The sequence below is a fragment of the Marmota marmota genome, unplaced genomic scaffold, assembly GCF_001458135.2.
Source record: "Marmota marmota marmota unplaced genomic scaffold, marMar, whole genome shotgun sequence".
NCBI lineage: Eukaryota > Metazoa > Chordata > Mammalia > Rodentia > Sciuridae > Marmota > Marmota marmota.
The window spans coordinates 9,087,878-9,101,673 of NW_026000171.1; the positions used below are offsets into that span (position 1 = coordinate 9,087,878).

Below are 13,796 nucleotides of genomic sequence, written 5' to 3' on the forward strand. Positions count from 1 at the left end.
AATCCTCTTCTCTTTTAGTCATTTGAATCACATATTCTCAGTGTGAGCAAAAACAGATTTTAAAAAGACTAGGCATGGTGGTATATGCCTGTTTTCCCAGCTACTAGGAGCCTGAAGCAAGAGGATTGTTTGAACCCAGGAGTTCAAGACCAGCCTGGGCAACATAGGAAGACTTCATGGAAGAGACAGAAGGATGGAGGGAGAAAGGTTAAAGCACAGAAGTACATAAGCTATGCAGTGTATCTGAGATGTTAAAATTTTATGACAGGGTGCAATGGGAGATGAAATGGGTAAAAAAGCTCTGTACAGGGGCAAAAAGGATGTAATTTTAAAAGATGGTAAAATAACATTTTGTTTTTGTTTTGTGGCACTGAGGATTGCACCTGGGGGCACTCTACCTCTAAGCTATATCCCCAGCCCTTTTTGAGTTTTGAAACAGGGTCTTACCAACTTATCCCAGCTGGCCTCAAACTTGTGATCCTCCTGCCTCAACTTCCCAAGTAACTGACATTAATAGACATGAATACCTGGCAAGAGACACCATTTTAATTTTACTCTGTTGGAGAGGGAACCTGCTTTAGGGTCAGGAGCTAGTTCACTCTAGGGAAGTATGTACACTAGCAAACTTTAGGGAACTCCTTGCTCTGTGCTTAATATCCTTGTCTATTTTTTTCTTCCCTCCCTTTGCTCACTGCCTCCAGAGGCCAGCAGTACCAGGAGCATTTGGCCCTCTTCAAGGATCAGAGCCCAACACCTTCTATGGTCCCTCTCGAGTCCCAGAAGCACACCCAGGAGAGCCCATGCAGCAGCATCAGGCTTTTTCCATGCAGGTAAGGAGTCACCTCAGAAACCATAGCTGCTACAGGTCCCACAGCATGTTTCAGAAATAGTGTCTTCTCAGGTTAAATTTAATTAATTATCTTCTGTGCAGAAGAGACTGTCTCTATAGATGAAGCATGTTACAAGTGACTGGTTAACTTTGCTCACTTTATTTTTTCTGTTGCCAGCCTCCAGTTGGAATTAGTAACCACCGAGGACCCCAGCTTGGCACTCCAGAAGATAAGCAGATGTGTGGGGGGCTAACACACCTTTCTAACATGGGATCACATCCCGCCTCCTTGCAGCTTGGACAGATGAGTGGCCCTGGTCAGGATGGAAACATGTATCCCCCAGCTTCATTCCAGCCAGGATTTATTCCTCCCAGGCATGGTGGGGCTCCAACCCGACCAGCAGACTTTGCTGAGAGTTCAGAAATTCCTCCCAGTCACATGTGTCGATCCTACAAGTACCTGAATCGCGTACACTCTACCGTCTGGAATGGGAACCATGGTACTACAAATCCAGGACCTTTGGGGCCAGATGAGAAGCCCCACCTCGGGCCAGGACCCGCTCACCAGCCTCTCGCTCTTGGTCACATGATGGATTCCCGAGTAATGAGACCATCTATACCCCAAAACCAGTGGACTAAGCAATCAAGCTTTCTACCTCATGGTGTTCCTTCTTCAGGATATATGCGACCACCTTGTAAGTCCACTGGTCATAGGTTGCAGCCACCTCCAACCCCAGCACCAAGTTCTCTATTTGGAGGGCCCTCCCAGACCCTGCGTGGGATGCAAGGAGGGGACTCTATGATGGACAGCCCTGAGATGATCGCCATGCAGCAGCTGTCCTCCCGTGTCTGCCCACCAGGTGTGCCTTACAACCCCTGTCAACCCACTCCCTCCCAAGTACCTGGCCCTTTTCCACAGGTAGCTCATTCAGCATCAGTAAGCTTGTCAGCCCCCAAACCTGCCTTGGGCAACCCTGGGAGGATACAGGATAACAATGAAACACAAAAGCCTGAGAATGACCAAGGTAATGTATATATTGTTACTTTTATCTGACTTTTGGGTTTTTAAGCTGTAAATTATGAGTAATCTTTTCACACACAATATGAAACCATATGTAAACACATTTCCAGTCTCTTTCCTAAGCTACTTAAGTTTGAACCAATCATAGTATTCCTTTTGGTCTGAAGATCTCAGCATGATAATAATGATCATCACACTTATAGGTGCTTCCTGTGTGACATTCTTTTTGAGACTTTGATCTGTAATCATTTAATTCTCAGAAAAAGCCTTTGTAATATCTACTATTAATATCCTTATTTTTATAGATGGAAAATTTAATTCAGAAATACTAGATTATTTACTGTCTTAAGTGATAAAGAAAGATTTGAACCCTGACAAGGCTAGATAAACATTCTTCCTGTTATCTACTGCATCTCTCATATCCTTCAAAAAAACTATCTGGAAAGTCACCATTATGAAATAAGTTTCAGTGTCTAATCATTTCTATCCTCTCCTTAGATACATGCCTGTATGTAGTAAAAATGAAGCACAGTGAGTTCTAGCAAAGCTTGAAACAGTTTCTTAGAAATGCCATTTAAGAGAAGTAAAGAGTAAACTAGAGAAGAAAAGTTAAAAAGAATCAGAATCCTTTGTGTACTTAATGCTGACTTCAAGGGTAGAAGTGTAGTATACATTTTTGTAATTTTCTTCAGATGTGAGTAGAGGGTGGAGATACTTGAACATTCATAAAAGCTGATGAAAAGTTCATGGGACATTGATACTAGGGCTAGAACTCAAACTTAACTTTGAGCATTTCCTTCTAGAAAAGGTCCACTTTGTGAATAGCTACAGACGAATTTTCTAATACAGGTTTCAGGTGTGTCTGCAAGTCAAAGGTTTGAAATAATATCATTCGTGACACTTTAGATACAGTCTGTCCACTAGTTGCTGAGCTTTGTGTTAATAGAAAGTATAATTTTTTTATTTTGTTGCTCAGTTTGTATCTTTTTTCCTTAAGGCCAGCTTTAGTTCACTGATAGCCTTAGGCATCTTAGTAGTTCTTTATAAGTCATTATGGGGCTGGGAATATAGCTCAGTTGGTAGAGTGCTTGCCTTGCATACATAAGGCCCTGGGTTCAGTCCCCAGCACCCACCCCACTCCCTCTCCAATACACACACAGTCATTATGAGATGGGTGCAGTGACACAGGCCTGTAATCCCAGCAGCTCAGGAGGTTGAGACAGGAGCATCACAAATTCAGTGCCAGCTTCAGCAATGGCAAGGTGCTAAACAACTCAGACCCTTTCTCTAAATAAAGATAATAAATAAAATAGGGCTGGGGATGTGGCTTAGTGGTTGAGTGCCCCTGAGTTCAATCCCTAGTACAAATTTTTTAAAAAAGTCAATATGAATCTTTAATCTTGTCCTTTAAAAGTTTGTTTTTTAGAATCAGATTTTGATCTTGCTTGGACAACAACTCTGTCCTAGAAATATCATGATCAGATATGTATGTGTGTATATATAAAAACAAAGTTCCTCTCTTATTCATCATGTTAATGGTTTGCTACCATAGTGAGGTAAACAATCTGGGGTGTAATCGAGCATTTAAGACTAATTTGATTGAATTTATTCAATTTCTCTAATATTCAAAGAATGCCTTTCGAGTTTTTTTGATGTGGGCCTCTTGTTCGAAAAAAGGGATGGGTTGTTGCTCAGAGTGTGCTCAGCATGCTCCACCTTTTGTTTGAGCACTGGGTATCTCATGCATTGGACCTTTACATTGTGTCCGTTTCTAGAACCTCTCACCTGGGTACCCATTCTAATTATTACCACGTTCTCCTTCCATAGTTCACATACATCTGCCTGGAGTCTGTAAGCTCCATATTCTCTCAGTAATGTGCCTATGATGTGGGGTATTTCCATTTTGGTGCATACCTTTTTTTTTTTTTTTTTTTTTAGTATTTATTTTTTAGTTTTTCGGCATTGACACAACATTCTTTGTTTGTTTGTGTTGCTTAAGGATTCAACTCGGGCCTCACGCATGCCAGGCTAAGCACGCTACCACTTGAGCCACATCCCCAGCCCTGGTGCATACCTTAATGTTAGATTCTACCTGTAAGTCCATGAAAGGGAGCATATAGATCCCCGATATCCTGACCTTTTCCAGGGACTAATGCTAGCTAGCTGAGGCTTGAATTGCTGTCCTCACCTCAACCCTGATCTTCCTTATTTTGCATACTTTTTATTACTACCTCCATTCGTATTGTCATTGCAGCTACTTAGTTATTTTGTTCTCCTTTTTGTTTTCTCCCCCCAGGAGAAGCTTTGCCTGGACTTGAAGAGAAACCAGCAAGCGTTGGTGCTTCAGAGGGGGTATACCTCAAACAGCTACCTCAACCTACACCTCCCCTGCAGGCCGACTGCACCAGGCAGAGCTCACCAAGAGAAAGGGAAACAGAGGCCACAGAGCTCAAAAATGACACATTGGAATCTGCAGACAACTGTAAAACAGCAAAGGGCAAGAATACCTGGACCTCAGACAGCAGCTATACCAGCCCAGCTGCCCAAGGCTGTATGAGAGACCTCTCCACAATGGCCGACAGAGGCGTTCTTCCTGAAAATGGAGTCATTGGTGAAGCATCTCCTTGTGGATCAGAGGGGAAGGGCCTTGGTGGCAATGGTTCAGAAAAACCAGTCTGCCCCAGAGGCAAAACATTGCAGGAGACCATGCCCTGCACAGGACAGAATGCAACTACACCTCCATGTGCAGACCCGAGTTTAATGACAAGCCCTGTAAGCCAGTTTTCTCCCTTGTACATGCCTGGCCTAGAATACTCTAATTCAGCTGCACATTACCACATCAGTCCAAGCCTGCAAGCCTTGGGCCCTATGATGGGGGGGAAATCCTCGGTATCGCATCCTCAGCATTTCTCTCCCAGGGCCTTTCAGTCTAACAATCCTCACCCTGGAATCTTTCCCCGATATCGCCCTCCCCAGGGAATGAGGTATTCCTACCAACCACCACCTCCACAGCCTTCCTACCATCATTACCAGCGAACTCCTTATTACACTTGTCCACAGGGCTTTTCTGATTGGCAGAGACCTCTCCACCCTCAGGGAAACCCAGGTGGCCCCCCAGCAAGTCATGCCCCTCACCCACGGCCCCTTTTCTCAGATAAAAATTCCATGGCTAATCTGCAAAGCTGTGAGACACTGAGTGCTGCCTTAACTTCCCCAACTCGAATGGATTTAGTGGCTGCTAAAGTTGTCCCACCTGACAGACAGAATCCTGGTCCAGAGGAAGAAAAGCTTGATGAATCTATGGAGAGGCCAGAGAGTCCCAAAGAGTTTTTAGATCTGGACAACCATAATGCAGCTACCAAGCTACAGAGTTCTTTGTCAGCCAACGAATATATTTATGGAACTCCTCCTACACCTCTGAGTTCAGGGATGGGATTTGGTTCACCTCCTTTCCCACCTCATGGTGTGATGCTACAAACGGGGCCTTCTTATACACCACAGCGGCCAACCAGTCATTTTCAACCCAGGCCATATTCTCCTGTGGGTGCTCACCCACCCCACCATCCAGGGCCTGCCCAGCCTAATGGCCTCTCTCAAGAGGGTTCTCTCTATCGCTGCCAGGAAGAGGGCCTGGGCCACTTTCAAGCAGTAATGATGGAACAGATTGGCACTGGAAGTGGAATAAGAGGATCCTTCCAGGAAATGTACAGACCATCAGGGTAAGAATGTGTTGAATGTTTTTCTTATTCTCTAAAAGAATAACAAATGTTAAACTATGCCTATCAGAGGAAGTTAAGCATGTGTGATGTTAAAGTTCCAGGTCTATCCAGAATTGAAACAAGTCAGATACTCTCTCCTAAGACTTCCTCAATATATTTGTATTGGTACCACTTTTAAAACCCATTGAGGGCTGGGGATGTAGCTCAGTAATAGAGAGTTGCCTACTATTTGTGAAGTCTTTGGTTTAAACCCCAACAGGAATTGCAGGACGGCTCAGTGAGGTGATATGTCATCTGGGAACATTTCAAAATAAATGATGTATAAAATATGGGCACTTGAAGTTATGAAGTATAGTTATTAAACTACTAGTACCTTTCAACTTAAAAACCAGTGTGCCCCTCTCCCCAACCATCTTCTTATCATTACACCCTCTCTCCCTATTCACATTTTGCCGTATTTGCTTTATACATCTTATTTTGTTTTGTTTCTGAACCAGGATCCAACCAAGGCTTATGTATTTATGTTTGGTTTCTTAATTTATGACGATTATGCTGTCTTTGTTTTGTTTTTCAAAGAGTCCAGGCCTTGTGTAGTGTGTCCCAGATTCTGGATTCAAGTCAGTATTTCCTTTTTTAAGATTAATCACATAGCCGGTGTGTGAAGAAGTCTACAAAGAGGGATATCTTGTTAAATAATGTAGACCTTAGAAATTTTTCCTTGGAGCCTGGTGCAGTGGCATATACCTGTAATCCTAGTGGCTCAGGAGACTGAGGCAGGAGGATCACAAGTTCAAAGCCAGCCTTAGCAATGTTGAGGCACTAAGCAACTCTGTCTCTTTATTTAGAGACCCTGTCTCTAAATAAAATACAAAATTGGACTGGGGATGTGGCTTAGTGGCCAAGTGCCCCTGAGTTCAATCCCTGGTACCAAAAAAAAAAAAAAAAAAAAGGATGAATCACTTTTGTCAGGAATATGCTTCGCATGGGTGTACTTCCTATTATGTTATGCTCAGATATATATAATGTCATTTTGTCCCATTATTGATGATTCCAAGTTGGATCACCTGGGTAATTAAGCCATCCCTTCATGATTAAAGTATGTTTTCCTTTGTAATTAATACATCTTCATTAATTTTTACCTGTTCTTTTCCTGTGGCTACAGAATGCACATACATCCAATCCAGTCGCAGTCCTCATTCCCAAAGACCCCAGCACCAGCAGCATCACCAGAACAGCTGCCACCACATAAGCCCCCAACACTTCCTCTGGATCAGGTAAGAATCACCAAAATTTATAGCTTTTCTTATTCCTCAAAATGTGGGAAATATATATGACTTTCATATCCCTTCTGCAAAATGCTTGGGACCCAAAGTCCCAAGTTCAGAGTTTTTCAGATTTTGGAATATTTGCATAGGGTTTACCAGTTAGGCATGACTAATCCAAGGTGCTCCAAAATATAAAACTTTCAGCATTATGTCCATTTTCTTTTTAATTTCAGCCTGGCATATAGCTCAGTGATAGCACTTGCTTATCATGTGCAAAGTTTGGGTTTGCTCCCTAGCACACACTGAAAAAAAAAAAAAACTTTGGAGCTTAGAGCCTTTCATATTAAGGATCCTCAATCTGCACATGGTCTCATTGCCATTCTGAGACTGCGTTTTTAAAAATTATTTCCTTTTTGCCATGTTGATAATAGAACCCAGGGCCTCCCGCAGTTAGAAAAGCATTCTAACACTGATTTGTATTCCCAGTCCCTGAGTGTTGTGTTTTTTGTTTTGTTTTGTTTTGTTTTGTTTTTGATACCAAGGATTGAACCCAGGGGCACTTAGGGTCTTGATGAGTTGCTTAGGGCCTCGTGAAGTAGCCAATAAGGATGGCTCTGACAGCCTGGCATGCGTGCGGCCCAGGTTCGATCCTCAGCACCACATACAAACAAAGATGTTGTGTCTGCCGAAAAAAACTAAAATAAATAAATAAATATTTAAAAAAAAAAAATAATAAGTTCAAGGATGGCTCTGAATTCAAGCAATCCTCCTGCTTTAGCCTCCCAAGCTGTTAGAATTACAGGCATGTGCCACTACACCCCGCTCCTGAGAAAATATTTTAAGGTGTCTTGTTACTTCATTTACAATAGGCAGCCATGTGAAACAAATCACTCAGGCCCTGATCCCAGTCCTTGGCATTGGGCAAGATCGGCTACAGAGTCCTCAGATGTTGCTTATCTACTATTTCCACATACCCCTCTTTCATAATCTTGTGTGGTAACCAGCTGTTTAAGGAGTATTTATTTAAGGAGTATCAATTTTTCCACACTGCCTTCCCACATTTCTTTTGCCAAAAATTGCTTGTTTAATCCTTCCCACCTATTCCTTTGTGTGAGACTGGTCAGTCAGGTTTGGAATAATTGTGGCTACCTTTGAGTGCTGCTTCTCTCTCACACACTGCTGAGAGTTTGTGTGTGCAAAAACTATCTCAATCTTATCTGTGGCCCCATAAAGAAACTGAGCAGCTGTAGTAGCACCTTCTAGTATGCACAAAGTTCTATAGCTTCTAAGTATAGGGGCTCAGGTCCAAATCAGAGATCTAGTACCTGAAAGTCAACCCTCTGTAGCTGTGTAGGCAAGCACATACAACTCTTTGATATGTTTAATTTTCTTAGACAATTGATACAATTTAAAATTTTTTTCTTATAAATGTCTTTATTCTATTTCTCTCAGAGCTAGTCCTAGGAGGAAATTGCCCCCAAGGAAGTGAAAAGCTGCACATGAAGACAGAACATGGAGGATTTGGGGAAATGATCCTTGCCCATCTCTATCCCAGTCACCCTGCTGTGCCCCTTCACAGTGAATTACACCTTGCCACCAAGAGCTGGAGCCATTTCTGGGCCTTAGAAGCATACTCACTCCATAGACGACTGACAAAGAGCTTGCAGAGGTGCTGGGTCAGGGATCACTTGCACAGCTGACTGACAGTCAGGAAGATCAAGTGAACCTGGAGTTCATGCTGACTTCTCCAAATTCTGAGACTGTCCTTCAGGGAAAATCACTTTAAACTTGGGTGGGGGGCATACAAAATAACAGAGTGGTGCTTTTAAACTTTCGTGAGCAGCTAATCTCAGGTATATATTGAGGAAGGGACTACTTGTAGTATTAATGTTTTCAGAGCTGGGTCCAGTTTACACAATTTTCATGTTGCCTTTTAAAATAATTTTTGTTGGTGAATGTATTGTACATAAAGTGGGTAGGGTGGGTGGGAATGTGAAAGAAATGGAAGTCCTAACTGGTTGGCTCACAGCACTGGAGTGGTCTCTGTCTGTTTACAATCATGTCACACTCAATGCTTTGGGGAGCTGGAGAAGAGGGTAGGAAAGGCTTCAACTTGTCATATGTCAATAACTGTTTCCATGGTGGCTGACTGGCCCTTCACAACTAAAGACCTTCTTTCCAGTCAGCCTCAGAGAGTGTAGTTGTACCTGTCCTCCTTATTGTTCGTTTCTTAGTTTGGGGACAGAGTGCTCTCCTGTGGCCCACCGGAAGCTTCAACCGAGACGACAGGCTCCTTTCACTCTGGTGGCCCAAATCTTGGCCTTGGGAAAATGGTGTCCCTTCCTGATTTGCCTCCAGCCCTACAAGATAGCTGCAAACCAGTATCAGGAATTGGGATCACTAGAGTGCTTTACTCATTAGAAGACAAATGAACATCTTCACAGGCTTGTCGGGCTGTGATCTAGAAGGCATTACACAAGCTTTCTGGCACAAATCACGTTTTGTGAAAGTCACTACTCAGGTTTGTATATGTTAGTCTCAATAAAGAAATTGCACAGGTCTGAATAGAGAAAATGTATTCTATAGTGTTACAGTTTGAATTTAGGAATATTTCAGTATATATAGTTTTTACTCATTTTAAATGAATCATAGTAAAATCAGCCATTGTGATTTTAAATAGCTATCAAGGACAAGTTCTTGGAAATCATTTGTTGTTATCTGAGGTAGGAAACAATTTTACAGTATTAAATTACTTTTATTACAGTTTTAGGAGTTACACTGGATTTCTCGTGTTTAGCATTCTGTATTTTATGTTAGCTGAGATGTCACCAAAGTTAGGACCCATGAATATCTCATAAAGAAAAAAACTAAGAAAACACCCTGAAATTACAGGTCTTTGTAAAGAATAGCATAATTTAAGCATGCTTTGAGGATAATAGAAGAGTCTTCATAAAATATTAATCTGTCCTAGTTTCTTATGTATTCACTTGTGGGTGGAGTCAGTAGAGCCTTTCCCTTCAGTTTCAGCATCTTTGATAAAATTGTAGTATTTATAGTTTGCTAAACAGTGTGCTCAGAGGGAAAGGAAACAGATTGGAAACATTCAGGTTAAAGAGACTGAATCGAAGACATCTAGTAGAATGGAAATTCATATCAGTAAGTGAACTAAGCTGGTGGTGTTGATTAGGGCTTAGGCAGAGTTGAGGGTGCGAGGGGACAGAACACAGATGCCTCTGATATATGATGCAAAAAAACACCAACTTTTCTTTAACAGACTTTCAGTTTAACTGTGGTATGTTTGCAAGTGGATTGCATCATGAGGTTGAGTTCTAATTTGATCCTTATACTTATCAGAAATCTAGCACTAAGAAGAGTCAAGAAGTTAGAAGATATGTGGATGGGCTTCAATCTGTCCTTGAGCTTATGTAAGCTAACATGGTCAAAAAATTACGACTTAAGTTTCTGTGTTTGCAAAAACAGGAAGGAGGAGAATTAATTGGTGTGGGGCTGGTTAGGCCTGGTCTGGGCTCAGAGCATTCTGACTTCTCTTTAGGATTGTGGTCACTATAGGGCCTCTGCCACGGTGTTAAGCATGCTGCTTGAGGTGACCATCCTTCTTCTTCCCCCACTTCCAAATACCTGTTGCTAGAGAGATGCTGTGAACAGTGGAGGGGAGGGTGTCTGTAGTAAAACCTTTTAATCTCCTTTTTTAGAGATGAGAGAATTTAAGGAAGAGAATTTAAGGAAGGGCTATAGAAATTGAACTACTGTATTGAATTATAACACTGTGAACAAGAGCATCAGTGAAATGGTCAGCCTTGTTGCATCCTTTGTGGAAATTGGTTGTACATTACAGGGCTAAGTGCTTCATCCCTTATCTGGTATGTTCCCAGCTTTTACAGGTTTCTGAAATGCAGATCTGCTGAAAGCTGCCCACAACTGCCAGACTGGGAAAACACATGACTGAGCTGCTGTGAACTCCTCATCAGCTCACCCGCAAGCAGGATCTTTTGTTCTCGCCTTTCTTCCTCCTCTAGCACTTCACTTTCCAAGTGTCTTAAGTAGATGCAATGTCTTAAAACAGATGCAAATACATTTGCCATCTTTTCAAATAGGGAAATGATGGTTATATGATGGTTATATGATAGTTAGAAAGGCATGTGTATGGGTGTCCTAAAAGGTTTAGGCTTGGACACTTCACCTTGTAGGCCACTGTCACCTTGTCAGTGTGACTACTCTCAGTGGTCTCCAGGAGAGCATATCTGAGACCTATGAATAATTAGAAATACCCTTGCTCCTGTTTAACCCTCATGACTTAACTTTATTAGGCTTGTTTATAAGTTACAAACTGTTTCTCCAAGGCCTAAGAGAAATAAAAGATCCAGAAAGAAAATTAGGGCCTTTGGAAGGTTTCTAGGTTATGTATGATTTTATTTTATTGAAGTTTGTGGAAAACCTTAAGGCCTTTAGTCTACATTCAGTCTGAGCTCAGCTTTAAATGTCAGTTTACTCTAGCCTTTCCCTTGAAAGTGCTTCTTGTGACTAACCATTTGGTATCATTATCCTGTGATGTTTTTCTGACATGTTGTTATTACCATTTCTGCAAATAATATACTGCTTTTAAGACCTAATTTGAAATTTCACAGGAAGCCTCAATTTAGAGTCCGAAGGCAAGGATAATTTCGTGTCAGATTCCTGGCATGTTTCCAAGAAACTCTATTTTTCAAGAAATGCAAGCCATCTGGTTTGCTAGCATGATTTCCCCTTCTGTGTTTCTCTCTTAGTTCACCCCTTGGCCAGATTCTTCAGGGACTCCTATTGTGGGAATCAGTTCCATGTATCAGTGTAGAGTTCAGTCTTGGATGTTTCCAGGATATGATGTCTCAGCAGATAGCTCTTTGTTTGACAGATTCTGCCAGGATGTTAGAATTTGGGTTGTGCGTGTGGGGGTGTTTATTCCTGGGCTTGCATCACTGCTTAGGAACTACAGGTGTAATTGAGACTTGCTAGGTGAGAAGACTGGCTCCCCTTTCTTGTTTCAGTGGGCCAACCCACCATTCCGCCGTAGGACTCTGAGCCTTACCTTTCTATCCCTTTGGGAAAGCTGAATTGGGGTGAACTTTGCTGCATCCCCTCTCTCTCAGTTAACTGTGACACAAGCTTTGTCTCCTGGCTGGATGATGAATCCTCTCTGTGCTAGACAAACATGGAGGGGCTTGGGTTGGACTTTTTACCTGGTCTCTTTCTCTTGTTCTCACTTAACTCTTAAGTAGAAATGCCTGATAACCAGCAATTGTCCTGCATGTGTTTTTGAAAGGGTTGGGTGGGTTGGGAACAGGGGTGTGGATATTGAGTAAGTTATTCAAACACTGACCTCTCATCAGTAGACTGTGGCCCCTTCTTTTCCCCATCGGGGTCTTGGGTACCTCACTCACATGCCTGGGAGTCCCATCCAGGCTCCACCAGCCTGCTGCGCAGTGTCGGGCAGTCTTTGCTCCCGCTGTGAAAGCGAAAGCCGTGTGAACTTCCCTGGCCAGTACTGGAAAGGGGAATGCTATTTATTTTTATATTGTATATATTTTGTCGTGGTCTGCTGATTGATTCCCTGTTTGACTGAGAGCGACATTTACCTCAATAGTTAGTTCAATATTGTGTGTTGGATAATTTTTTAAAGGAACTTTTTAAAAAGCTTTTTGATCCTTGGAGGTCTGTAGATTTATTTCCATATGAACTGGTTATTTTGTATAAAGTACATTCTTAAAATAGCAAAGCTCTGGTGTGTGTCCATGTGTCACTTTTATCATCAGGACAAATTCAGACTCCTATCATGACAGAGGTTTGAATCAGGCCACAATGCCATCACTCCACAGTGCTGTCCTACATCTCAATTCTGATTCGTTAAGAATCCAAAAAGAGATTGGGTGTGGGCGTGGGCCCACTGTAGGTGATAGTGGTGCATTCTCTGCACAGAGCTTAAAACCACCTGAAGATTTCCAAACAACCTCAGGAACAAAAATGCTCATTGGAGCTGGTTCTATAAACATCCATTAGGTGCTTTCACACACCACCCTCACATCGCCTCCAGCAAAGTTATGTACATGTGCTGTATTAATTTTAATCTCCTTACAGAATTAGGGGTGAAGGAAGGGAGCAACAGATCTGACTTGATAATGGGGAGCCAATGAGCAGCTCTAGCCTGAAGCCCTCAGGGAACTATAAGTGGCCAGAAGTGGGAGCTACCAGCATGAGTAAGCAGATGCTTTTATATTTGCCCAGTTTTGTTTTATTTTTCCAGTTTATGGGAGGCTTTCTGCTGGGAGGCAGGTGCAGAGAAAGGAAGTAACCATATTTTCTAACTAAGGAGTTGCATCTCACATAATTTTTGAAACAAAAATTTCAGCCTTGAAGTCATTAGGAAGTCCCACATCTGACATATGATGTTGATCAATTTCTTTAATCTCACTTGATATTCTTAATGTTTCTCTCTGCATTGGAAGAGCAGGGCAAGTGGAACTTTTGCTCTGGCCTGGCTCTGTTCACTTCCATGCTCATCACTGGCTGAGACGCCCTGAACACCTCTATTCCCTCTGCACATTAGTGTCACACCCTTAAAACACATGTAAACTTTGCTTTCCTACTTTTGTATTCTCTAGTGGAATTCCTCCTGCCATGAAATAAATTCCTCCAAAGAAAGCCAGAAACTGTTGACAGTTTTAGCTAATGATAAGCTTTAATATTGTATCTTTCATTAGTCAACTAGGTTTCAAAATTTTAATATAGTAGGTGGAGATGATCTTCCTCAGTTTTTGGAATTATTATTTGACATTAACACTTGTTAAGCTCCATGGGTAACATTTTGCACAAAGCCTACACCATGAGTGGCCTTCTTAATATTGGAACATAAAAAGAAAGCCAGTGTGGTGAGATTTGGGGAAGAACAGAAGCTGTAATTGCTCATGGTG

The 13,796-nt window shown here is 42.1% G+C and overlaps 1 protein-coding gene across 3 annotated transcripts in view; it reads left to right on the plus strand.

The window, feature by feature from the left end:
* The window catches only part of LOC107155032 (cat eye syndrome critical region protein 2), a 52,230-nt gene extending 39,626 nt beyond the window's left edge, over positions 1–12,604 (plus strand). For 2 of the 3 annotated variants that reach the window (XM_015500812.2, XM_048787721.1), the window contains 5 exons: positions 702–830; positions 1,008–1,854; positions 4,147–5,569; positions 6,732–6,843; positions 8,287–12,604. In XM_015500812.2, coding sequence (XP_015356298.1) covers positions 702–830; positions 1,008–1,854; positions 4,147–5,569; positions 6,732–6,843; positions 8,287–8,292 — 2,517 coding nt within the window. In that variant the 3' untranslated portion in view covers positions 8,293–12,604. The remainder of the gene's footprint in view (positions 1–701; positions 831–1,007; positions 1,855–4,146; positions 5,570–6,731; positions 6,844–8,286) is intronic. The other variant, XR_007342144.1, reaches the window with a different exon arrangement.
* Positions 12,605–13,796: the final 1,192 nt, after the last annotated feature.